Source organism: Halictus rubicundus, chromosome 10 (genome assembly GCF_050948215.1).
Source record: "Halictus rubicundus isolate RS-2024b chromosome 10, iyHalRubi1_principal, whole genome shotgun sequence".
Classification (NCBI taxonomy): domain Eukaryota; kingdom Metazoa; phylum Arthropoda; class Insecta; order Hymenoptera; family Halictidae; genus Halictus; species Halictus rubicundus.
Genome location: NC_135158.1, coordinates 15,918,787 through 15,946,139, shown reverse-complemented (window position 1 = coordinate 15,946,139; position 27,353 = coordinate 15,918,787). Strand labels below are relative to the sequence as shown.

Here is a 27,353-nt window from a genome sequence, read left to right as displayed (position 1 = left end):
CCGAGACTTGGGTCCATTTTGACCTGGAGTTACACACGTTACGTCTAAATTATAATTTTTTCCAGAAAGATTTCCATGGACGTAGTCCATAGTCCGTTGCAACTAAAATGAATTTTATCTCACCGAGTCGGAGTATTCTAGTTAAATTTTCTCGCGTGAAAAGAGTTTAAAGATCATTGCTTGTACTTCCTCCTATTAAAAACTCGGACCTGGATTTTTCAAAATATTTTTAACGCTTCACGACGTCTTCGAAGAGTTAATAAAGTTCGCATTTTATCGTGGGTTCGTGCACGATATACGTCCATAAAACCCGGTGTTTGCAGGTGACTAATGATTCGGTAAAACTTTGTCCGAAAGAATATTCTCCTTGTACATAATTATCTCGATTTACAGGACTGTAATTCGGATTTTACAACATCGCGATAAATTCAAGAAAGGTGATTCCATAACTAATGCGATGTTCCCGTGGCACTGCACCGGATAGTGTGCATAGTCCATAAAACTGTGTTCGAAGGAGGATAGCGAGAAATTATGCAAGAGATTGTTTCCGCGCTTGATTAATCGTGCATTTCTGCGAGACGTTCTCACTTTGTCGATTAATCGATTGCTCGAAGCGTTTTCCTTTGCCTTCGAGGCTGCGTTAGTGGTCGTTTCTCCTTGACTGTGCTCCCTGGTCTCGTGGGTCGATGACTGATCTCAATTACGATCTCAGTAATATTAAACGATTCGATTTTTTCAATTGCTTTGTTGTGCTCGTGGAACCGTTACGGTTTCCAGCCATAAGTTCGAATACGATATTTAACGACCGCCACTATTTATCATTTGTAGAGGACTATACACGGCTTATTGATTTATAGCGTGCGCGATTGTTTAACACTCCGTACGCGCATGATGCAGTGCAACACTGTTGACTCACACCGTGTGCTTTACATTCTTTCACAAACTAGTGTTCTTCCTCTGGAAAATTAATAACTTCCACTGACAACACTTTTAGTTTCCATTGAGCACGTTGCATAATAGACTAATATTTTCCATGAAACATTTTAACATTGCGTGTACCGAATCTTTGAGCTGCAGTGTACTTGTGTAAGTGATTAATTTTTTTAAAATAACATAGCTTAAAGATATCCGATACCCGAATGTAGTTTCTGCAGTGGAATATCAGAGAGTGAAAAGTAACCTTGTAATTTCGAAGATGGAACAATGCGTATCAACGCGCATCGAATGTTTCTCATCGTTCAGTACGATCATTTCCCAAGATTATTCGAAAGTTGTTCACGGATTCGAAACTTGGAATCCAATTAATACTCACGAAATCCATAAGATACGTCTTAATTAGCTTGAACTTAGGCGAGCGGCAACTTGTTAATTACGTTCGTTACCGTTACAACTAATTACATCTGCAAGCGTTCGTGCGATCCTCCGGTAATAAACAGCGACTCAAATCATCGAGGTTTTACGCTGCTAAATATCCTACGCTTGTTTAATTGTTATTATAGGTCGTAAATGTATCACATATTCTAATGAATATGCGTTGTATGTTAATTCCTACCGGGGCGACCATTTGTTCACTTTCAGCGACTTTCTCGGAAGCGTCGAATTGCATCGCTAATTATAGAACATTTTGCATAAACAAGCGTTTAAACGTCGACAGTGAACTTTAAGTTTTTGTTTCGACAGTTGAAGCCCGAGGCATTCGATTTCCAGTAAAATAATTTTCTTGTGCGTCTCATTTATGCAGCTTGTAGTATCTAAAAAAAATTCGATTATCTCGTTTATTTTCATCTTTATTTATTATTGTGACGTAAATTTATATCAGTCTCAAAAACTAGGAATCTTGTGTTCCGTAAAAACACATGTATCATATCAATAAATCAATTCTTAATTGTTCTTCAGTCGAGTAAACATTTGCAAAAGAGGAGATTTGATCTGTATAACTTGCATTTATATTAGTAAATCAGTCTCTAAAATGGCAAGTTTTTGTTGAACTCTCGCAGTAAATAACGAAAAGCCTTACCATGCACCTTTCCCACAATTTACGTCAGTTTGTCGAGCCATTAATCATGTTAATTCTATATTTGCCGAGATAAGCGTTCAACGACTTCTGAACGGTGCCTGCACACCTGTGTTTGATCGAATTTTAAGCACTCCCCAAGAGAGGCACACACACACACACACACTCAGAGAGAGAGAGAGAGAGAGAGAGAGAGAATCGCGACTTGTTATTTCTTGGAAGTAATTGCGATTTGCGAAGGTGAATCCGACAACAGATTTAGCTCGGAGAAAACCGATTAAGCTTAGAATCTAGGTATGTAGGTCCTGCGGTTGTTTATTTTCTCTCGCATCGCGTTATTTTTGCCACTGCGAGGGTTCGCAAAAGATGGATCTCGCTGCAATAGAAAATTTTCGCACGCCTCGATTTAATCGTCCGATTAGGAGATGGAAAACAAACTGCACGCGATGAGAATCTAATTGTAGATAGTTTTCATTGTTTCCGTCATTTTCTGTCGGAAGATACCCGATTGTTTCCTCGAAATTGTTTTCCCCGCAGTGCTGTTTAATATTTTCAACAAAATTAGAACATGTAAAATGATGTGTAAAAAATTGCACAACACTTCAGAGGTAGCAGAAAAATTCTACTAATGATTTCTAGACTCAGAAATGGCTAAAACTGTAAGAAAGATGGATTGAAAAATTGTTTCAGAGAAATATATTGGGAAAAAAATTCTGCTAATCATTTTTAGCATTGGGAGTGTCTAAAATCGTTATTAAATTGAGGAATATATCGCGAAAAATTGCGGTAATCCTAAAATTAGTATTGTCCAAAACTGTAAGAAATATAGATAGCAAAAATTGTTTCACAGAAATGTATCGAGAAAAAAAAGTGTAGTAATGATATCTAAAATTAGGAGCGTCCAAAATCGTCAGAGACGAAGATAGAAAAATTATTGAATCAAGTTTACTGTCAGGGGAATAAAAATACTGGTACACTTCCGTCGTGGAACGTCAGTTTGATCGGTCGAAAAATGAAACGCCGAGCCGGACGTGTCCGCATAAAAATGACAATCCTGAGAAGTTGTTTGTCATGCGATCGGGACGGGTTTTTCGGGGGGAACTGACCTTCTTCGCGAAGCACAAAGCCCGCGAAACGTCTACTTAAGTCGAGCGAAGTCACATTTCGCGAAGAGGATTGACAGGGATCGAGAGAAAGCTTCCTCGAACGGCTCTCCGACCTTCGATCTTCATTCATGTCTACGGTTTCCTGTTTCTTTGTTCTCATTCACCCGGGGAACGAGGTCTTTCGATGAATTTACTCCCTCTCCCCCGAATGTTGTTTTTACAACGTGATTTCACGGTTCTGCTCAGTGTTTCGATGAATGCGTAGCGAAAGTGTTCCGCGATATTTTCTCCGACGGGAATGCGATGGTTCGTTTAGGTTCGTTTGCTTTTTAGCAGGTGTACGCTTAAACAGATTGTATATTTTCTACGGGCAATAACTTTATCCTCCGTTAGCCGAGCAACCTTGAGGAAAACTACAGTCTTTGCAAAGAAAATATTGCGTTTATTTAATTGTCACTTTTAACACTAGGTTTAGGTTGAGATTGTGAAGATCCATCTGCGTGGAATTACTCAACTTATTTCCTTAGGTATATATTATTTAAAAAATGGCTGAAAATTTGGATCGACACATTCTTCTTATTTTTATAAAGTAATGTAAAATACTCGCTTTTAATGCTCCGTAAACCTAGTGTTAATGAAATTTTGCAACACGTATCGATCGCAGGTTGTCCCATTTGCCGCAATTATGGTCCGTTTAAATTGATTAACCTGCTTAAAGTAGGAACACGGTTTAAACGGAATGCAGCGTTACTTGGTCGGAAGAATAGTTAGGCTCGGTTGATAACTGGAACAGGCGAATTCAGAGAAAATAAATGAAACGGAGGCGATGTGTCGGTGAAACGAGGACTAAGGGTGGTTAAATATAGAGGCGTAACACGAAAACGTTCTCTCCTGCGGTAAACGCTTGTAAATAATAGTGAAGGCGAGGTGAGCGTTGGAGAAGCGTGTGCTGATAAATTGTTTCCCGAGCAACAATTTACGCGCGAGAGGAGCTCTCTTCTGAATTCGTTCGCGGGGATGGAACGTTGCCGATTGTCCGTGCTTGCTCGACCGATTCGCAATTATTTGATACGTTTAGGGGAAACCGACTATTCGCCCGATACGTTCCAGCGATTACGATATACTGTTGAATTGTAATTCAGGTCGCAAGACGGACGGAAGTTAAAGGATGCCGGTCCTCTACATCGCCCTCGCTTCTTGGATACCAAGGTACAGTAGACTTTCTGCTCCCCTACGATCCGAGACATTACTATAACGAACGTAATTCAAATTCGTTGAACAACAAATTTTTATTCGAAAAAAATCAGGTTCGCAGGTGTGTGAAACGCATTTTATTACGATGCGGATTTCTCTCTTTTTTTTTTTTAGCGATATTATAGCGATCACAGGGAGCATGATTGCCAACTTCTGACACTCATGGCCGATGAGCTTTCTCCGGAAATTGCGAAAAGTTCCCGGAATTCTTGCATTATCGATAAGCGGATAACACAATTGCTGTTTACTCTGCACTTCGATCTTTTTTTTTTTGTTCACGGCTGCACTTAGCTGTCATGGTAGTTTGATTTTTGAACAATTGGAAAATCAATCTCTGCCTATTCCTGAAGTTTAAATTTCGTTAGTTCACACAGGCTTGAAACAGATTTTCTTCTATCGCAGTTTCATTTACGAAGAATTGTAAAATTAGCCTATCTCTCTGTTTTTGTAATTTAAATGTAGTTGTATATATTCACACAGTATTTTTCGAAGAAACGATTTCACTGTACACGACGCGTATTCGCGTGTTGTTTTGTGACCCATCGCCTATCTTAATGCTCGTTTCAAAATTGTCTCGATTAATCATAGTAATTAGCTTTCCCGCAACGGTCGTTCGCGTTAAAACACGACGTAAGCCTGAAGCGGACGTGAAAAAACCATTCTAGAAAAATTACAGCATAAAAGGTATTTCTCTTTTGTGTAATAAAAGTACGACTGAAACTTTCTAATTCTGCGAGTGCGTAAAAACAAACATACAATTATATACAGGATGTTTCTTGTAACATAGCTATACAATTAATGGCGCTACACGAAGAGCGGATGATTCTGCCTTCTTGAACAAGAAGGTGGGAGTGTGTAGTATTGTTGTTGTGTGGTGTTGCAGTTAGAAAAAAGATCAACCAGGACATAGCTCGTTCTACGTATTCCAACGTTTCCTCGCAATCTGTGTCAAGTCATCGCGAAAAAAAAATATATAATCTGTTGATAACAGTTTATCATTTTTAATATCAGGGGACATGATTCACAATCCATTTTCGAGGGACAAAATAATCGCAAGTCTCGGTCGAATCTTGTTCTCATACATCCACATTAAATTTTCAAGAAAACAATATTCTTTGGTCTCGATTGAACATTGTTATAATGTAGTTATAATTTTAGGTATCTCGGTAAAAATAACTGACATATTTCTCATCACGCTGACAATGAACAATACTAAAAGCATCTAAACCGAGGGTGCCTGCCATCATCGATCACGATTGCAGTAAAAATCTCAGCCCAAGGCGACGCTTCCCTCAAGTCAACCCACCTCAGTGACCTTGAGTAATCAATTGATCCTACTGCGACTATCGATCAACTTTCCCCGCAACCAGACAAAATTCTCAGAGCAAACTCTACCGTTCATCGGCTTGATAATTCCCCCGGACGACCTTGAGCCAATTCACTCTCATTCGAATCACCGAAAAACACAAGTCCCGCAAAAAGAGTTCGTCTCGAGTCGATCAAGGAAAAGTTCGTTTGGCAACCGTGAACTTTTCTGTGCAAGAATGTCGTCGCAGCCCACACAGGGCTCAAGGACGAGTGGTGGTGTGGTCGAACAGCCGCGAAAATGGCCGCTATGGTATATCAACCTCTCGTTGCCCATCGCCTCGGCTGCCAGTTAAATCGCCGAAAGAATTCGAGGAGGAGAGGGTTGTTTGTCTCTCGGCGACGATGCTCTCTAGGTCCGATACTTTTTTTTCCTGGCAGCGAAGAGCATGATGTTACAATCTGGGAGAGAGGGAGAGAGAGAGAGAGGCGGAGGCGTTGCGGCTAGAGAATGGCCCTTTGCGCATAATCCTATGACCTGTTTAGCCCCGAGGATTCTTCGGAAAGGATACACGGTGGTGCGCTATCAATTCCACATTCTAGTCGGGCTTCCGAAGGATTTTGGACGCGGTCCAAGGCACACGCCAAGCCAGCACACCCGGTGCCCACCGCTTTCCGACAACGACAACGACTGCGTGTCCCGGCGATCCTTGCTGCTGGCGCACAACGTCGTCCTTTTCCGCTGCGAACGCTCGTGCACGCCGCCCGCGTTCGCTCGTCGCAAACTGATTTACATCGAACTCGACTTCCGACCAGTCTAATCGCGTTGCTCGGGCCGAGTGTGCTCGTTCTCGGCGTCCAAACGAACTCGTACACCTGGATTAGTATAATTCGCCGGCGTTCGCGCTCCTTCCGGCCCGAGGACCATCGATGTTGAACGGTCCCATCGACGAGCCTCAAGATTTGTTTGTGGTTCGTGTGCACTTCGACTCCTGGGGATTTTCCTCGAACGGATTTCGAGACCTTTAATGCTGAGTTCCCTCTTGTTTAGAGAGCCAGATAGTGATCATTAATCCTGTCGGTTTCCTTGCGAAAGTATGAGATTAAGTTTTATGGCTTTGCCGGTCGCTTCTCTGTACCCCCGTGTGTCAGGTAATACACCCGAATACACCGGTGTAATTATTTTGTTAATATTTTACGTCGATGTGTACAGCGGTATTGGAAGTACGTTTTATCTTTGTTTAGCGTAACTTTTAAAATTGCGAATTTTAATGCTTGACTATCTGGTTGTTGACTATTCACTCGTCCGGACATGTTCACTGTCATCTGCTTCGATAAGAGCTATAATATTCTACGCATCGTATCTGCGTTGCGATATGCTGAATTGTTTTTATATTTCCTCCGAGACAAATTTTTAATGAAATATTAATCAACCGAACGTCGCACGCACTGTACACGTTGCCGGTGTCGAACACGCGCGAATGTGATTAGGCGTTCTTCGCGGAAAATACGAAATGGCGGTCGTCACGAACATGTGACCGCGGTTAGCGAACGTGTTAACGCGCACAGCTTGGCAATCAAAGTCCATGCGAATTTTTCAGTATGTTCAGAAATTTTAGACCGAATTGCTAATTTGGATAGTTTGCTTCTCGCGAGCGCATCTGCTGTTTAATTTTTTAATTTCACGCCGAGCCACGCGCGGACTGCAAGCAACATTTGCCAGATTTGAGCCCATTCTCAGGTCGTAATTTATGGCTTTTTTTCTTTTACAATCAATGCAAATCGTAGTTCAATCGATACATCGCATTCGCGGAAATTTCCTGGTCACAAATATTTCTTTTTGGTCCAGTGCGAGTCGGTTGCCAGAAGATGGAAAGTTATTCTCCAAAAAAACTGGGTCAAAAAAACACTGACGCCGTCGTTCAAGGGTTAAGGTCAATCAAGGTTCCTGGCGAACGGATCGTACACGCGTATCCGCTTAATGCTTCAGCGCGGCTGATCACTATAGTTCCTAGAAGGAAATGTGTGCGATGCAGCGACAGAGACACGGTCGAACTGATTGGTTATTTTAAAATAATTTCATGAAAGGCGATGGGAGGTTTTTTATGGGGCGAATACAAGGATTTAAGATTTCGGTGAAATGTCATTACGCGATGTAAATTATCTTTATGCAAATTGTCTTGTGCAATAGTTCGTTCACCTTGCTGTTAACGAAGTTCAATGAACACAAAAGAAAATGCTAAATAATTCTTCATCACTGGACACATAAATTTATAAAATAGACGAGAATCTTTGACTTGAATACAATAAAAGTTTTGCATCGTGTTTGTAAATTTCTAATAAATAATGCGATAGTTGCAAAGTTGCTACTCCTGTAGACGAATTTACAAGATTATTATGACGTCGCAGACCCCGCATCCAAGTCATAATTTTTATCTCCTGCACGTTTTTACTTCTGGCATTGTTCCTTGCACACAGAGAATGTCATTAGAATATTCTTCAATTAGATATCTCGATGACTTCCGCCGCGTGAGTCATGACAATAGAGCAGCGAATTTCGTGAGCCTTTTCCGTCTCGAACGAGCAGCAATCATTCTTATCTATTGCTTCGAGGCGAACAATGACGTGAGATTTAAACAATCCTTGAACAGAAGCTGGGCTGTTCATTAAAAACCTGCAAGGCTTGACTCATCTTCTCAAACATGTTTCCTTATCTTTTTCTTTCATTTCAACTTCACGATTAATTCTCAAATTAACTTGTGCAACGTTCTAACGATAATATCTCTTTGTGAATATGCATTATGATTTAAAAGTAAGTATAATTAATATAGGCACAGCAATTGGATCCCTTACCCTTAAGGTTTACTCTCAAAATTATCCAAATGTCTTTCAGATTGACCGCGACACTTCGAGTCACTATGAGAGGTTTTAAAGAAAAGGGGAAAAAATAATAGATCTTTAATGATTATTGGGGGCCTGCTGCTTGACCTTGAATCTCAGATTTCTGACGCAGTCAGCTCGATCAAGACGTTACGAAAAGACGTCAGCGAACGCTCTTAAGTGAAATGGTCTATTTGAAGCCAGACAGCTTAAGTAGGTCAACTCACTGTTGCTCTAAAACGCTCGAAGATTTTGTGCAGCACACGCAGCTTAGGCCTGATTCTCAGTCAGTTCCGCCTTAAATCGGATGTTCTATATTAAGATTTCGGCGGAATCCGTGGAACGATAAGTTTCATCACATCTTTCGCGTTCCACCTCTTTTTCTCTCCTCCTCGCGTTCCGACACACCGAACGGCGGAAATAGTTTTGGAATCGCTGATTTTTCGAACAGCGTTGGCGCTTGTCAGACAAAAGTTACAGATAGCCTTCGGCCCGGCAACAATCGGAAGTAATTTTATTCGATATCGCTTATCCACCTCCGAAAAGGAAAAGTGTCCTTCGTGTCGTGAAAGCATCTACAAAGAACTCGCAATGGTTTTTGCGTCCCATGTATTTGCATAGTAACTGGACACTCTCGGCAAACTCCTTGAATGCAAATTGTGAAAAGCTTGCCAGGAAATACGCGTCGAATAAAACTATTAAATTGCCAGGATATTGTTGAATGATGCAAAGGATTTGGATTTTTGGGTGGTTCAACAAGAATTTTTAATAATTCTGTTTTTTATAGTCTCGAGTCATCTAGAAGCATGATTCATCGGATGCTTCGGACAGCTGGTTAGAAAATCTTCGGATCTCGTTTCTCTTATTTTCAGCGCTAACTCCCAAGTGTACCGTAGTGAAAGTAAGAGTGTTTCTAACAATTCGAACAGCGTTTCTAATTTCATTTTTACTGTCGGGTCTTTTAGAAAGTTTCTTTGTAGATATTAATTTTTACACGTAAGGAATTGAAAATTTTGTTCGAATTTTGAACGAATCAAGCAATTCTGTTTTACGTAGAAAAGAATATCTTATATATTTATATTTTATGACAAACGAATGACCAGTTTGATTCATATTGCGCATACAGCAAAGATATTGAAATAGAAAATCGGATGTTTCAATTTTTCAATATTGACTAATTGGTCATCATGAAGTATAGTGTACAGTAAACTGGACCACGAAGTTTACTTTTAATATTCTCTATCAATTAACTTTTCTATGTATGTGACTGTTATCGGTATCGATACCATTTGACCTGATCCTTGACACAGATAGATCATTTCTAATGTTAACACGATAGTAAACAATTACGAACCAACTGTCTTTGATAATTTTCTGCTATGATGAATCGATTTAATATTATACAATAATGGAAATCTTCGAAATCGGAAAAATTATTCTAACATGTATTCATTTACTCTACGCTTAAAATTAGATAAAAATAGACAATTAGATAATCTACTTAACCTCTCCTCGTCGATATAATCGCGTCCATTGCTCCTTATAATCGTGTTATTGGTCTCTGACACTGACTATAGGCGCCATCCGGCATGATTGCAGCAAAGAATCAGTGTACTCTGATACCGTAGACAATTTTATTGCTTTAGTATTCTCATTCGACGATGTCCAAACTGCAGAACCGAGTCTACAAAAGGTATTAACAAATATTACCATGTATTAATTAACATATATTGAACAAGCTCCAAAACTAGGGATCTTCGCATTAAAAAGCAGATACAATAACTACAATTTTTTAGTCTCTAATCAACGCTGGAAGAAAATATTTCCTCCACCTCTGAAAATTCGTATCCCACGAGGGGCTAATGAAATTTTTTCCAAACCAGGTGACAGTCCGAAATTTTTAACCTTTTAGCAGTTTTATTGTTAAACATATTTATTTATCAACGTATCGGTGAGATTTTGCTGCGGTGTCTGATCACGACCGACCAATTCTACTTGCGAATGCTGGAACACGGGAATCGAACGTTCGAGCTCGATTCTCCCGGAAACGAAGCTCCAAGGGAAAAAATGTTATTCGTTCTGTCTTCTGTATTTTTGCAAGTAGAATCACCTCATGCTCGTACCACCTGAAAAATGTTGATGCTCGCATCGTAGTTCGCGGTTGAATTTTGCTTCGATCGAATGTTGCTCCGCTAAAAGGTTAAAAAAACGACGATTGCGGTTGAAGGGGAGATCGATCGAAGTGTTCAATGATCGAACGAGGATTGTTTGAAATTTCCAGCGGCGAACGCGTGCTGAGGTCTCGTCAGCACGACCGTGGAACGAGCCAGGAGCGTCGGTACAAGCGGAGCCATCGGCGATCACCGAGCAGCAGCCGACAACACGGACACCGTGAACGCGACCGTGAACGCGTAGCGCACCCGACCTCCTCCCGACGACCAAGGATCTACCGACATCATGTCTCCTCGTCAGCGAGCCAGGACCGGCATAGACACCGGTCGCCGTCCTCCAGGAGTCAGGTGAGTCTAAGGACGCCGACAAGCGGCCGACATTATTTGCGATATAGCCGTTCATCCTCCGCGTGGCTTCAAACAATCCCGAGTAACGTAAGGATCGATTTTTCGATACGAACACGACCCGCTCCCTGCAGTCAATCATACATACCTTGGCAGGTGACTGCGATACTCTATCGGTCGCATCAAGCCCGGATCTGATAACTCTTTTCCGCAATGATACTACAAAAGAACGGTCCTCCGGCTCCAAGCTCTTTGAGAGAATCTGCAATGCGATTGGATCGATACTGGATCACGTAAAAAATCATAGACATCCTCTTCCAATGAATGTTCTGGCTTCAGCCGATTTTTGTATTCTATTTTTCGAAAGAAGAGACCGAAAGTAAAGTCGCCTTCGGTTTTGTAATGTATGAACGAGGTAGGGTGGACAGTTATTGTCTCTTTTCTCGTGCACCGAGTGATTCTCCAGTTCAGCAAGGTCTCTTCTTTCGAAAAACAGAGCACAACGAGGTCGAAGGAGGATCGCAAGACGCCATTCAGCGTTCGCAGGGTCTTATGTCAGGGGTTTTAGCTAGGATACTTGAGAGTAACAAGAATAGTCGTCGACTGGTGGGCGCACGGGTCACCCAGCTATCGATTGGCATAGCGATATTCATGAAACAATACAAGCAACCCAACGCGACGTTACGTCAAGAATCAAAGGACCTACCCACGCACTAGGAAACGCGGGGGTGTCTTAACCCCGGTACCCCGAAAGAGCAAGGTTCATATTCTAAAATTTCTGACAGGGTAATTTTAGGATCGCCCAGAGAAATTGTTACCAGAAACAAGCAAGACGTCCCGAAAAATGGAACGCGTGAATCATCCCCCAATATACGGTCCATCGTTATCGTTGGACGATGACAGTCGTTCTACAAGGATGTGCTTGGTCCCCGACTGTTCGGGCACAATGGATCGGATCGCGATATAAATAAGCGTTCGAGCGAGGAGTAGAAGAAACAGATCAATAGGAAGAGGAGAGAATGAAGATCGAAGAAAAGGAAGAAGTCGCCGATAGGGAGATCGGTACGCGAAGAGAGAGACGAGAGAGGGAGAGAATGATCAGTCTCTGGAGAAGGCCGTGGCGCGACTAGCACGAGACGCGTGTACCCGGAGCGAATGCCGATGATTCTTCTTTCTTAGCCAGCGTCGGCTATTTTCGACCGTCGACTATTTTCGAGGGGGATTCGTCACGCGGTTTCGCCGCGGTTTTAGTGCGAGTTTGCGCCAGATGGCCGGCGCAACACCATCGTCTGCATCGTCGTCGGGAAACCGGCAGGGAAGCCGGTTCGCCGGAAGTCGGGACAAGCGCCGAGGTGTCCTCCTCTCCGAGGAGGAGGAGGAGGGAGGGAATCTCTCGAGCTACCCGTAACGTCGAGAGATAGAAAGAGAGATACCGAGATCGTGAGATATCATATTTATCCCGAAAACAGAGGGAGATATAGGTCCGAGCGGCGAACATGCTCGGAGTTTGAACACGCGTCGAGGTGACACACACGGGGAGGATCCGTCGGTCCGGAACGGGATCGATCCTCTTCCCTTTCGTCGGGAGATAAATAGCAACACTCAGTGCGTCGCGTTGAACGTTGCGAGGAAAGCGGTTAGGCACCGGGATCTCCTCGGGAATCCGCCTGGTGGCGGTGGACAACCGTTAACGGTAGTTAACATTAAGGTAACCTCTTGCCGATGCGCCGCGTTCCGCGTTTCGTAGCGCGAACACGTCCTCCCAGCATCTGGTGACCCAGAATCGATCAACCTGGATTTAGAAATACACCGGTTGCACTTGGCAAGATGCGTCCGTGAGGAAGGTGCATCGTACAGGTTGGACACAGTCGCTGATCAAGACACCGGCAACCTGGAACCTGGAGGAAGCTGGTGCATCCGAGGCGGAGGCCTGGCTGACACAGGCCCGTCCTCGGCCTCGTCCTCGTCGTCCTCGTCCATGCCTGGATTGGAACAAGAACTGAGCCTGCTGATGCCTGGGAACATCTCCTGGTGGCCGAGACACGGCTGGGAATCTTGGCTGCAACGAAACCCGATAGAGAACAATGGCCACTTCGACGCGAAGCTCGATGTTACGCCGGAATCCAACGACGCCGCTTCTGCTTCCTCCTCCTCTTCTTCTGCTGCTTCTTCAGAGGTAGCATACAAACCGGACGCTTTGCGTTCTGATATCAACGCGAGACCATTATCAGTGTAGACGCGCCGTGCGCTAGAATCGTGATCCCTGTGCGACGACGATGATCTCATCCGTTCTGGCTCCGTTTATGTAAGATCGTAATTGAGCTCGCGGAACGGTAGATAGATTCTTGTCATCGGGACCTCGTCAATGGATCATCTGTCTTTTCGCCGGCGTCTGGAAACTGTCGGGATGTACAGGGTGATTCTCGGACCACTACATTGCGCTGTCGGCGGACAACAGGTTGCTGCAAACCTTACGAGGCGGTTTTATTTTCTGCACCGGTTTGTAATCGACCAGCTGGAATAGCTCGATTTTTCGTGGACTGTTTTCGGTTTCGTTGTACGTAAAAGTTTCACATTCTTTGCTCTTAATATTCCACCAAAGACGATCGAACGTTGAACACGTGCAAAATATTAGGGAAATTTCGTAGCGTTGTTTTAGAATTGCCCTGTACGTTCTCTCGGGGAGGCTAAAGTTCAGACCAAAGATATAACTGTGTCCCACCCAAGTATGCTATTTATAATTTTGTACGAAATGCTCACTCGAACAGGACTTACAACACCGTATGTAGGTTGACAAATACCGCCGTGTAGTGTCCATCTTTGTTCCGAATTATAGCTTCGACCTTGAAGATTCAGTTTCGTCGAAGAAAATCTCCCAGCTATTTCGGACTTTCCGAAAGCAATTTTCTAAAACGTTTCACTCCCATTGACCCCTTTTTTAATTAACAATTGACGTTCCCGAACGTGTACACTCGAGATCCATCGACACAATCGCAAGAATATATTCGGAATTGAATGATGATCATCTGGATCGCGATCAATGGTGCCCCAATGGCAAGAATCGAAGTACAGTGTACCGAGGAAAGGATAACGTACACACCGGTGTCCGACACCGTTGACAAATTTCGGAGTAGAATGTACCTAAGCCCTCGGAGCAGAGCCTGGCACGCAAATCACCTACGCATGTACCTGTTTTTGTTGGCCCCTTGCCACGCAGCAGCAACGGTGACACGACGTCACCGTCAGCGTCTAAAGCCGCGAGCTCTAGAAGCTGGCTAGCAGGAGAGCAGCTAGTCGGCTAGTAGTAGTTGAAGCTCGCCTTAACATTTAAACGCTCGCGTGTGCGCTCGGCTTAGGGCCGATCGCCGGCGCACGCGTTTCACGCTTCTCGGTTATATTTTTGGCAGAGTCGTGCGCGACCAACGATAAACACACGCGAACCCGGTTCAGGAACACGATGGATACGTCCTCCTCCTCTCGCCTCTCGCGCCATTGGTTTTTCACTTTCCTCCGTGTATCTCCACGGCAGTTTTAAATACGATTGTTGGACTCTGCCGGACACCAAAATAGGATCGATATTAAACTCCAGTTCAGTCGAATCTCAACCATCTCCTCGTAATTTGAGTCAAGGACCAGGCTTCGTCATTCTATAACGAACAGTTCTATCCTATCTTGGCTGATTCAGACGGTCCGATTCCACTGGGTTCATTTATGTTTGTAAATTACTTGATTCGGTATTTGTCTGTCGTTTCGATGACCACGAGCGTTGAGACATGACTGATAGCAGTCCCGATATATTTATAGCAATATATACGTAAAATTTGATTGCTCGTCGCGAAACTTTTATATTACGTCCCTCACCGATCTCCACTCGAAATGCTTTTATGAACGTCCAAAAGTGGTGAAACGTTGATAGTTAATAGCACGTGATGTTTTTTATTTTAGGACACGAATGTCACAGAGAAGTTTGCCATTCGGTTCCACTATTCTGTAACAAAGTTTTCAAATCCAGTATCAATTGGCTGACTTAGACTGTCTTATACCACTTGGTAGCCTTGTGTCTCGAAATTGTTTCGTTCGATATTTATTTTTGGTTACTCTGTCGACAAAAAGAGATCATGTTGATCGGTGAACGGTCCCAATTTGTTCCAAAATCGTGTACGAACTTTCATCGACTCCCGAAGTAGAATGTGACCACTTTGGTCAGGCAGTGACGAAGTCCTGTAACATCTTTCTTTTACTTTTACTTGGTGTATTTCTATAATTGTCTGAAAGTAACAAAAGTGTTTGCAGCGCTACAGTGAAAAAGCACGCTTGTCGAAGACCTAACTAATCGGCCTAAAATCGCGCGGGTACCTACCCTCGAGGGAACAGCATGCCGCAACGTCTCGTCGTGCGTCTCCGACCGGTCGAACGAATCCAATCAAGCAGGAACTAACCTTTCCCAAAGCGTTTCGGCGCCGACGAAAGCGGAACGAAGCGTGTTTCGAGCGTCTCGCGTTACAGAGAGAAAGATTCTTCCTCTATGCCGAAAGAAACGTGGCGCGGATTAAAGGCTCGCCGCTTAAAGCTCGGTTTCCATCTGTTCGAGTAGTCGTGGTGACTAGTTTAGGCGTGTTCTTCAACTTGTACTTGGTCACGTTGACACACCTGCGGTTCTCTCGACTCGCGCGTTTCTTTGTGAAATACTCTCGACGAGCACTACAACTCAATTTGTAATTTTTCCTGTGCATAACAGTGGAAGTTGATTCGCACGACTGTGCATTTAATTCGACGCAGAAGGAAAACGTGAATGCGAACTCTCAAGTTGTCTTTTGGATGAAATCCTGGAGTTTACTGGTTCCGTAATACTGTTTGCGGTTTCTTCATTTACATTTTACTTATGATTAATGGAATGTGTTAGTCGCAATGACCGGGAAGTGCAGTTGCAGACAATTCGCAGAATTCCACATGGTAGAGAGGACTTGACAGTCCTCATCTTGTTGAAGAGTGAATCCTGTGGATCAAAATTAACTGTTGTACAAAAGAAAACAATCATCCTATATATTATCGATCTCGACACGTTACCTGGCTGCCAACTTCGTTTTAATAATGGAGGGGCTAGACGAAGTTACCCAAGTGCTGTTAGCTGGTTCTTCTTTAAGACCATCAAATTTCTCGTCTCAGCCTGAAAGGCATTATTATACCAATAAATTCTATGGTCTCATAAACAGATCATCATCCGAGGTTTGAGCCTAGGAATCAACAAAAAAAGGTGCCACAACAATAGAAGATGAATACCTGGCTCGAATCCTCCAATTCAGCTTCTCTTCGCACAAGCAACATTCCAAAAATGTTCTCCAGCTGGTCAGCGATCTTCGTAGGCCCGAGCACGAACCATTTTACAGTCACTGCCTCACTGTAACATGATCATGAACTCGTTTCTCCCATGGTCACGCTCGAGGTCAGTGACCACCGCTATTCTGCTGGATAGAATTACACTTCTCTTCGGCAGCAGAGAAAACATATTTCCGGTTTGAAAAAACCGAGATCTGCCCATGGTCACGATCTTACCTACTTCTATAGTGATTCTCGAGGCCAGTGACCATCGTTGCTGGAGTAGTCGAGTCACACTGCGTTCTCCACAGCTACTTCCTAATTGACACTAATTCGAGACCAACCCTTTGACACTTTCAAGTGAACACGAGCGTCATAGGTAATCTGAACACTTGCTCGGACGCGGGCAAGTGGCATTAATCTTTCGTGTCGGAGGGTCAAAAGATAACAGAAGACAGAGAGTGACCGGTAGCCCCGCGGATCTTGAAAGAGTCAGCGTGCGTCCCTCGCGGAGCAACGTGCCTTCCCTGAAGCGTCCGCGAGACGATGCCTCTCCTCGTAACCTTGGGTCCGTTCAAGCTCGCTGGGTGTTGTCCGCAGCATCTGGCTTTCTCGTCGCGAACGATTTCACGTAATACGATCCAGGCTCTGTCCTGCGATCCTCTTTCGTCGGTATCGGACTCGAACCGCGCATCCTCGAAGAAGATAGTGACACACGATCTCTTCCGAGGCTCGCTCGCGGAGCCAGAAAATTTTGGCGGTGCCCGTGGGCGAGGCGGATCGCAAACTACGCCGTTATTTTCTGGACGACGCGGTATTTATACTCGATACTCGAATTTGTGGGAAATTGTGCGGACGATATCGCCGAATACGCGCGACCTTGACGCAGCAGAGCTTTATTAATAGGAGTCCTCGGACACCGGTGCGCTGACCATGTTCTCTTCCCACTTCGTTCGAAACGAAGCTCTTCCGGTTCTCTCTTCGCAGCAATTATGCAGCATAACACACTATGCTCGGCCGTCCCTGCTTCATCCGATTTCCTGATGGTCTGAAAAATATTAGGTTGTCCCAAAAGTTCATTCGATTAACGTACACAATCCAAATTCAACCTAGTTTCTCTAAATCAGAGTCACTGCAGATCATTATGTGAAATAAAAATTTTCCTCGCCTACTGCGAGGCACAGGGGGCCAAATACAAGCTTCTCGTTTTCTTTAAAAATCGTGCGAAGTTGAAAATAATGTATCGACATTGCGAAAGAAGCTTTTGGAACAACTTGATACATTTGGTGGACCGAGTTACGGAGATTTCTGTGGCACCTTCTCGAAATTGATTTATGCTTCCTGGAACATTTCGTTAAGACAGTTTTGAGCCGGAAACTGATTTAAAAATTGATCTGCTTCGTTAGAAGATCGAATTAGGACTGCGAGTCTAAAAGAATAATACGTTTTGCATACAAGCTTACGCTCAAGTGAAAATTGACTTTGCGAACTGACCCGGTACGTAAATATTTATATAAACGATGAATATGCATACGCGTTAAAGAATACACAGCGTCCGCTCCAAGCCAAAATTCGAAATCTCAATCCTTTCGAAGACGATGCAGAAGTACGCTACATTATCTTCAACATAATTTTTCAAGTAGAATCACCTCCCTTGCGCATCACTGGTTATGGAACATTGTTCGCGCATGTATACAGTGTAAATTCTGAAACGCGAGACCAATTTTATTTTCCGTAAGAAACACCGTTCAAACTTTCATTTCACAATTTGACTTACTTTTTCCTGCAGAATCTGAATCCTCCTTTACACCATCGGATCGAAAGGCAATAAATTCCCTATAAATTTTTACATACTTTTTTAAAGCAACCGGTACACCACCGGCTAATTACGAAAGGTAGAAATCGTAGATCTCGCAACAGACGACGAAGAATCAAAGCCATAGTTCTCCCACAGGCTCGGTCCGCCCGTTTTCGTCTCTGACATGGTGCAACATCCTCGCGCGATATGACGCTGTCGCGGCGTCAAAGTCCGATCGCGTTTAGATATCGGCGCGTTCTAATTATGCGATATGCCTCCGTCACTGTTAGATCGGAATTTGATCGTAGGGTACGCACACCACCGAACTCTCGTTGCTCCCGTTCGACCGATGGCCGGCGCACCGTCGATTTCGTAATTTCTATGTGTGTCAAGGTGTGTGGACCCCAGCGAGAACGCGTGGCGCGCTCTTCGCTCTTCGCTCTTGCCCCGTGGAGCCGCGGGAGCGTTTCCACGCCGCTTGGACTTGGGCGTCGAACTGTGAACGGGTTTGCGCGTCTCCGTGCACCAGGAAACGCAGCGTTGCCAAGCTGCGTCGGTTAGATTTTTCGACTGGGGCCCGAACTCCATAAGCGAGGGACAAATTTACGTAATACACCGGCTCTAGGTTCTCTCGGTCTTTCTTCCTCTCGATCTGTTGGCCGGCTCTCGCCTCCTAGCTTCCTGTGGAGCCCGCGCGCGCGTTTTCTCGGTCGCTCGGCTTCTGATCGCGAGGCGTTCTCGGCTCCTGGTCGGGAGCAAGAGAGTAAGACAGAGAAATAGAAGAGAGAGAGAGAGAGAGAGAGAAAACCGCGTCGTCGTCGGTCCCGAGCTGCTCACCACCGCTCCTCGGTATTTTTAGTGCGGCGAGAGTATTTGGCGGGGCGCACCGACGATATTTCGCCTTCTCCTCGTCGCCTCTTCGTGAACGGTCGACGTCGGCCGTCGGTCTCCGTGACCGCCGTTGTGGTCGTAGTTTAGTGCCTCCGGTGGCGTCGTCCCTCTTGCGTGATCGACATGCTCGCACCTCCGTGGCGGTGATTATGCGACCAGCAACACTTTGTCACGCCGCGTGACTCGGTGGATTTACACGCTTCACAGCCCTCTTACACGCTGCTGCTCTTCTTCTTCTTCTTCTGCTCGCTCTTCTTCTTCGTCTTCGTCTTCGTCTTCGTCTGTCTCTCGTCGTCGATACCACCCCGGATAATCTGTCACAGCAAGTTGGACACACTCTCTCGTGGCGACCTTGAGCTTCTCGAGGACAAGGTGTTCCGCTCGGGAATCGGTTCCAGCCGAGCCGTCGAACGCGAACGAAAACAAACGGGATCGCAGTAAGGTAGCCGCGTCGCGGGCTAAAAAAGCAACAGTTATTTCGGTGGGGGACCGTTCGAGACGTTTCCAACTGTTTTTCGCACCCTGTCCGACAGAGAGAGAGAGAGAGAGAGATAGAGAACGATCAAAGTGAATGTAGCTCGAATCGGCGCCAAGTTGCCCCGAAGGTTTCGAGCGGATAGAACAATAACGCCGTCTCGATGTTCATATTCGCGCCACGCGACAACATGTCGACGACTCGTCAGGGCTCGGCGAGCCGGCGTAACCGCTACGCCAGGTCCTCGACGACCACCAGCGTCACGCAGATGCTGAGCGACTCGTGCTCGAGTCTGTTGCAACGACTGACCACCAGGGTACGCGGCACGTCCACCATAAACGACAACGTGGCCGGCAAGCCGGCCGCTAGACGATCCCCTAACAACGCCAGAAGCAGCCGTTTCGACGAGGATTATCTGTCGTACGCGAGGAAGAAGCGTCACGATCGCGGTCACCTGGATTACAGGCGGACCCACGAGCGAGATCACAGCTACATCCGCCGGGAGGACAGTCCGTTCGTACGCGACGAGAAGACCTTGGAGCCCTCGGTGTCCCGCACCGTGGTCAAGAGTCCCGTGAACGTGGTGCTGTCCGAGAAAGCCTATCCGTACGTGAAGTCCGGCACCGCGAGGGAATTCAAACGCGAGAAGACGCCCGCCTATCAGAGAACCGACCGCGGCACCCTGTTGAACAGGGTGGAGTCCTATCGGAGGTATGGCAGGCACAAGTCGGGCCACGCGGAGACCTGGACCCGAAAAGTTCGACCGTACCGAAATGGGAAAAGCGAGCAGCTCGAGTCGAGCTCGACGACGCTCAGATTAACCCGGCCGATCAAGCTCGAGACGAACGCCGAGCGGAACGACGATAGAAACGACGCCGACCCTGATAAGACACCCACCGGCAGCGTGGCGCACGAGGTCGGCGTCGACGCCGTGTTGACCATCGACGAAGACGATCCGGCGATCGTGGAGAGAGCCACGAAACGGAAGGAGATCCAGAGCTTGATCCTGAAGTACGCCGCCATGGAGGAGACGTACAGCCAACTGGCCGCCGGCGGCACTATCAAAATGCGGCCCAGCACCACGGACATTATCGCCAGCAAGTATAGGAAAAGCGCCCATCGAACCGAGCAAAAAGACGCGACGAAGAACGCGTCGGCGAGTGTCGTTAACATCGCGGACGCGATTCAACACGCGATTGTAAGTTGTCGAGCCGCGCACGATGGCTTCTGTGGCCGCCGGTTGCTCGCGCCAGTATTGTCTCCCGTTGTTGCTGTTGACCCTACAACCCCCCCGCTGACGATCCCTCTCACCGCGTCACTCTGTTTTGCGTTTACCCGTGTTTAACTCCTCCAACCGCTGCGTTACACTTATACATAACGGCGCGGCGACGCAGCCACCGCAGACGCACGACGGATGCAAACGTGTGTCCACTAACGACGCATACCAACCAACCACGCGAAACTACTCCGAATGGTGTCTTCTTAACGCCCTGCAGACCTTGAGTACCCTTGCCGTCAGAGTTCTTGGACACCGGGGATGATTCGCGCTCGAGTTATCTTATCGAGTTCCACTATCGTGCTGTCCCGGTCTCGAGCTAACCGTCTACTTTAGACTTAGGGGATCGGAACGACGATCTATCGTCTGTCCGCGAGAAGATGCCACGCGAGATAACAGAAGATCTCTGAGACCTCGCTCTTGACTCTAAGTTCATATTCGGGTGGGATCAGGACTTCTTGGATTTAAAAAAGTGTATGGAAATTAGGAAAGTTTCAGCGGATTCTACGAATCTCGAGGATTCCAGTCTCTCTTGTGACCGGTTTCCTCTTTTCTGAAAATTCTACGTTTTTTTTTTTTATTTATGGAAGATTAATTTTAAATTTTAATTAATTGGAAGATCCAGACTCGCCGGTTCCAATCGGGGGCCGCGTATCCTGACATCACTGTACACTGATTTCTCCATATATGTCGCCAAGGCCCGGATGATAAACGTCGCGGAATTATCCCCACTACCGAGGAGCCACAGTGCTCGAGAGGCATCCGACGCCGAGGAGTGTAAACATAACTCGGGTATGTCTCCTGGACGATACATGTCGCTAGCGAGCCCCGTGTCGTTGACATATATCGAGAATTCACTGTGTAGGTTATAAAGAAATGTTTGGTCTTGGCTGCCATAGGCGTATTCTACATCTTCGGGTCGATGAAAATCCGTAAAGAAGAATTACCGCAAAATTGTTGTTGACTTTGAATTTCAGAGACAAATTCTTTTCATTGACATGACGCGCAGAATGCAATGCAACAAAGAGAAATTTGACCTTGACATTCAAGGTCGAGGACAATTTTGCGGAAACTCATTTTTACGGATCTTCACCGATCCGTAGATGTACAATATGTCTATGGCAGCCAAGACTAAACATTTCTTTACACCCTGTACTTGTAATGCGAAGTACGGGTATCAGGTGTGGTTGGTTATAGATACCTAAAAGTGTCCCTAAAAGTGTGGGTCTGTACCTTCTTCTCCCGGACAGTCGAGAGATCGACGGTGGTCGATTGTCTATGCGATCCTGAAGAGATCCTTGGAGCCGGAGGTAGCTCGAGGATCGACAGTACCGTTTTTCTGATTTTGATGAGATAGTTTGACGGACCGATGTGACCGAAATGAGTATCGCCGCCCTGCCTCTTGCTTTTCTGACGAAACGCAAGTTCGTTGAGGTCCCGTGAATGATTGAGATGATCAGATCCGACCGCGTTTTGCTCGATAAGATCGATAAGATAGGCTCAAAGTGTCGATCGGCACTGTCGCGGTGGCGACGCCTCACGAGGATCGATCGTCGGATCGATCATCGTGGAGCCCCCACCGGCGCAACCACGTAAGTACTCAAAGTTTCTGGCAATGATTGATTAATTAACAATAATAGATAAAGTCCTCTCCGAGCGTGTTAGATAATGAACATTATAACGAGCACTCGAAAGAAGCTGTCCGACGACCATGTTTCCTTTGCTGTCCATTCTCCAACGACGAGTCATTCATTCGCTCGGCGGTTATTATCTTCTATTTTTTTTCTCTCTTTCTCTCTATTTTTTTTTTACATATTCGAGAGAACATGCTTTCGCGAGTTAGATGTGTCTTTTAGAGCACGGACTTTCGGACAATAGCGATGTTTGAACCAATCGGGACGGCTCCTTCGAGGCGAATTAGAAACCCTAACTTTAACACAAAGTACAGAATAAATAACGATCTTAGGAAAAAGTAATACGATAAACAAAAAAGTACGTCTAAAATACATATAGATACATAAGAGGTAAAAAGAACATAAGAAAATATATATACATATCAAAAAAGTTAAATAATAATAATAATAATAATAATAAAAATGAAAAAAAAATGTTCGCTTTGTGCCGATGGTAAATTCGTAACCGCAACTTTCTGACTTGGCAAACCATTTTGCCCTCTCCCCTTTCTCTCTGATTGTTGGGTTACCATCTCCGTTGTAATGGAATGGAATGGAATTGGATATGGCACACGGATTGGTCACTATGGTCGACTGGGCGCTCGGATCGGGTGGTTCTCGATGATGACCGATGACGATGATGATTGATCCCCCTACTTCCTCCCCACCGACACACTCGTACGTTCGTCCGTGCTTACACACGTCCTCTACCGCGTGTTACACGGGTCTCCGCCCTCGTGGTGGTGGTGGTGGTGGTGGATGACGGTGTGTGGCAATCGGTTGACGCGACGGCCCTGGATGTGGACCCCAACAACAACGACAACAACAACAACAACAACAACGACGACAACGATCGTCTTCTATCCTGCTGATGGAACGCAACCGCACTGGACGCTTCTTCTTCTTGGCCCTCTGGTGAACCTGGCGATGCGATCGACAACGACGACGACGACGGATCGGTCCTGGATCTTTTGCTACTGCCTCTGGTCGGCTCTTCATCACGATACCGAACACACGGACGCTATGATCCGGACGCCAAACCCGGTGCGCGCCTGTGTCCACACTGTGATTGGGTCCTCTCTCTTGGCACGCGCCGCTGATACCGATTCCGCCGGCCCATACGTAGAGCCCACGACCGCCCTCCGTCAAGGACGACGAAGACGGCCACCTTGTTTACCAATCCGGCGACATCCTGGCAAATAGATGTTCGTGAATACGTGAATACACTCATTGTAGTAGATTTAAGCAAGCCTCAGATCGATTGATCGGTCGATCGATCGGACGGTTACCTACGGTATCTGCCCATAGTTTCTCTTTGTCTAGAGGCCTCCTTCCCGCTTGGGCCTGTCTCTCTGCCTTCAGTTTGTCTACCTTGCTTCATCTTCGTCCATCCAACGTTCATCAAACCGCACCGTCCCCCCTCCCCCTCTTTTTTTAGTTTCTACTTTAGACCCATCTCGACTGGTCCACCGAGGCAGCCGATCGTTGGCAGTGGAAGTAGAAAGTTCCAGGGTACAAGTGTCCTATTACAATTTTCCATTCGAGTCTGAACCCCCTACCTTGACTCTCGGACTTCATTGCAAAATTTCATCAGTTTCAGGATAACTTTCAGTTTGTTCAGTTACGAAAATGTTGTTTCGAGTTTGTTCGACGTTGCTTGGGCTTTACAGTTATTCTTTTGTAGGAGGAACTAGGCTACGCGGTGTCCGAGGAACAACAGCTTCAAGCGATACGACGGTGCGCCCCGAACGATCAGGCTCTAGGAATTCATACTCCGCTCTGTTGAAACACGTCTTCTTTCGCGCGTCTCTGTTTTCCTCCGACTAACGGCCCGTGTTTTCCTTCCGCTTGATTCATAGGTGCTTAATCACGCGAATGATTACACACCGCGTCGTGTCCGAGCGAACGCTTGCGCCGCTGTTAGGCAGCGATAGACTCCATGCAGAGCGTTCACATTCTAACGTTTTTCTCGACAATTCATGGAAAACTAACCTTCGTCGTCTACTTTGATAAGAATGCGACTAATTCGTTCACGTGACGATAGAGGCAAACCGAATGCTACTCGGAAAATAGAACATTGAAGAAAATGTGATCGTCCTGCGTGAGAATTTCGTTCGTGTTCGCTGCTTTCAAAATTCTGGAAAATAATCCTCTAAAGAATCGAGACTCGAGACTGGTAGTTCTGTCGCGTTACTCCAGAAACGAAGCAGGTTGACACACCTCCCGAGCAAAAGTCGGTTCGAGCGTTTAGGGGAATTCAGATCGTCTCTATACTCGACGAATCCCGTTCCGGAAAATGATCGGCGAAGGTGAAGTTGGGCCAGAGAGATAGAGAAACGAAGGAAGGAGGAGAGACAAAGAGAAACTACGCTTGCGCTATCTCCTCGAGACGTCTTCTTCGGGATGACGTGTTCCTGTCTCTTTAAATAGGCGCGCGAGGACATCCGACATTCACTCTCATTATCCTGATGACGAGCTTCTTCTGTTCGCATTCGGAAATTCAGTTGCGCTCAATTCAGTTTAATTTCATTTCGAGAGAAACAACGATACAACGATGCCTAAATGTCATGCTCCATCGGATAGATCCGGACTGACAGTCAATGTCCTGTCCTCAGCTGCCGTTTTACGGTTAGGGTACCTCGGCCTTTAGGAGAACAGCAGTTTCGATCGATATCAAGCTCTCTATGATACCGTTTTTTTTTTCACTTTATCATACATCCGTTCACGACGTTACGGTGTACAGTATGATCGGCCGAACGTCCATGCTTCGAAGTGCGTACCTTGTTGCTCCTCTTCGTCCAGGGGACTGCTAGCGTGCTAAAGCCGAAGAGAAAAGTTAGGTCGTTGAAGCGGGTAAAATGTCCTGGTTTGTTGTCGAAATTGTCGACAGGACATTTTACCCGGTGATCTCGGGGACGAGGCCGAGAAGAAGGTGTCGTCCTCGGATCATCCCCAGCGGAGCAACATGGTCGACCTTCCGTGGACGCGAGGTCTTCGATGTCTGCCAGACGCTCATCCATCTTTTTACATTGCAGATAAAGTACTGGCCACCCTAGGAGAGGGTACTTTTGGAAAAGTTGTCAAGGTTAAGGACTTGCAAATGTAAGTGGCAGCTCACATAACTACTACGTAGGTAACCTACACCTCCGGGTCTCTGCGTCTATGATCCTATGCGTCTCTCCTTCTATTCTTCCTCTTGTCCCTTACCCACGAGACCAACGAGGAATACACGTACACACACGGTCCATCCGAAAGGTGCGTGGCGCGACTCGAGTCATAGCACGCTCAGAAATAGCTGTGCCGCACTGTCACAAAATGACGCGCGGGTAGTCGCAATAATAGGATGGCCTTGCACTTTGTTTTACACGGACCGGCCGTCCTCCCGAGAGGAGCCTAGCGAAACTAGCATCACTCATGCTCGCCTGGTCGCGAGAAGCTTTTCCCTATCCCTCCGAATATCGTTCCGTTGCCGTCTTTACCGATTAGGCGATTCTAGCGTCGCGTCCTGCGACGAGGAATCGCGTTGGACTCGCCTCGGGGCCGGATACGCAGCCAGTCGTCTAATTAAAGTACAATGACGTTTGCAGGGATCACGTGATGGCTCTGAAAATTATCAAGAACGTAGAGAAGTATAGGGAAGCCGCGAAGCTCGAAATAAACGCCTTAGAGAAAATTGCTACCAAGGATCCGGAAGGACAGCAGTTAGTATCTCTTCGGGGGAGGGTAGTCGACATACTGGCGAAAAGTATTCCTGATGCGGCGATGTTTATTTACAGTAACTTCGCACCTAAAACGATTCTATCAGTTGACCCTAATTTTCCAACTTCGTTTGTTCCTTAACCGGTCGATTAACAACAGTTTCTTCCTTTGGGTACGAGTGACGTTTTCATATTTTCTGGGGGACAAACTGTAAAAGTAACTGAAGCTACTAGAATTTAAAAGTTTATATGAAATTGATAAAATTTCTGTAGATTCTAGTAACAAGAATAAACATCCTCTGAATAATCGATGCAACTGAAAATCCATTGATTCAAACGTTTCTTATAGTAGACAGAAAGTAATAATAATTACCAATTCATAAAAGCCTATACATCTTCTTGTACTTGAAAATGTACACATTGTACAATTGCATAAAGATTCCCAGTTCAATGCTAAAACAAGTCACACCAACGCACACCGTCTATTTCCGTTATGTCTAATTACCAAAACATGAATGAGGGTTGAATTCCGTTCAGTTGCACATTGTGATTCACCACCACACTAGCAGAAAGACAATCTATTTTTGACTATTACTGTAAACAAATACCCGGCCGCTGCATCGTCACGCTTATGAGAATACTTTTCCTCGGAAACAGTGTTTACATGCTTTGGCACACCGTACTCAATGTTCTTGCTACTTTCAGTCTATGTGTAAAGATGCTCGACTGGTTCAACTATCACGGGCACATGTGCATAGCCTTCGAGATGCTTGGGCTCAGTGTATTCGATTTCTTGGTATGTATACTTTATGCTAACTAGATCGAGTGTCATCGAGACTGACGTGCTGCTTCCTTTATTTGTAGAGAGACAACAGTTATCAACCCTATCCATTGGAACACGTTAGACACATTGGATACCAGCTTTGCTATGCCGTCAAATTCCTGCATGATAACAAATTGACGCACACCGATTTGAAACCGGAGAACATACTGTTCGTTGACTCTGATTACGACAGTATATACCAGAACAAAAGGGTGAGAGTCTAGTACATCTTTATGGTAGGGGGGTTCGGCCATTTTGGTGTTAAACTTGAAGACAGTCGTTTCGTATTCGTTTTTGAGATTTCAAGCTGAACGATGCTGTGACTACA

At 45.5% G+C, this 27,353-nt stretch overlaps 2 protein-coding genes across 8 annotated transcripts in view; one reads left to right on the top strand and one right to left on the bottom strand.

The window, feature by feature from the left end:
- The window catches only part of Doa (CDC like kinase darkener of apricot), a 35,477-nt gene that overhangs the window by 6,624 nt on the left and 1,500 nt on the right, over positions 1 to 27,353 (top strand). For 6 of the 7 annotated variants that reach the window (XM_076794600.1, XM_076794599.1, XM_076794598.1 and 3 more), the window contains 6 exons: positions 10,841 to 11,078; positions 23,631 to 23,709; positions 25,540 to 25,606; positions 26,092 to 26,205; positions 26,908 to 26,998; positions 27,067 to 27,237. In XM_076794600.1, the coding sequence (XP_076650715.1) occupies positions 10,841 to 11,078; positions 23,631 to 23,709; positions 25,540 to 25,606; positions 26,092 to 26,205; positions 26,908 to 26,998; positions 27,067 to 27,237 (760 nt within the window). Of the gene's footprint in view, positions 1 to 10,840; positions 11,079 to 19,017; positions 20,754 to 23,630; positions 23,710 to 25,539; positions 25,607 to 26,091; positions 26,206 to 26,907; positions 26,999 to 27,066; positions 27,238 to 27,353 lie in introns of those variants that run through there. The other variant, XM_076794595.1, reaches the window with a different exon arrangement.
- On the bottom strand, positions 11,087 to 17,947 carry LOC143357909 (uncharacterized). Its single transcript, XM_076794609.1, has 5 exons — positions 17,855 to 17,947; positions 16,356 to 17,439; positions 16,143 to 16,242; positions 15,436 to 16,071; positions 11,087 to 15,343 (listed from the first exon to the last, which is right to left on the bottom strand). The coding sequence occupies exon 5, from the start codon at positions 13,359 to 13,361 to the stop codon at positions 12,951 to 12,953; it is 411 nt and encodes a 136-aa protein (XP_076650724.1). The 5' UTR covers positions 13,362 to 15,343; positions 15,436 to 16,071; positions 16,143 to 16,242; positions 16,356 to 17,439; positions 17,855 to 17,947; the 3' UTR covers positions 11,087 to 12,950.

Coding starts and splice junctions, on each gene's coding strand:
- LOC143357909 (XM_076794609.1), bottom strand. CDS start 13,361: ATGAGATCATCGTCGTCGCACAGGGATCACGATTCTAGCGCACGGCGC.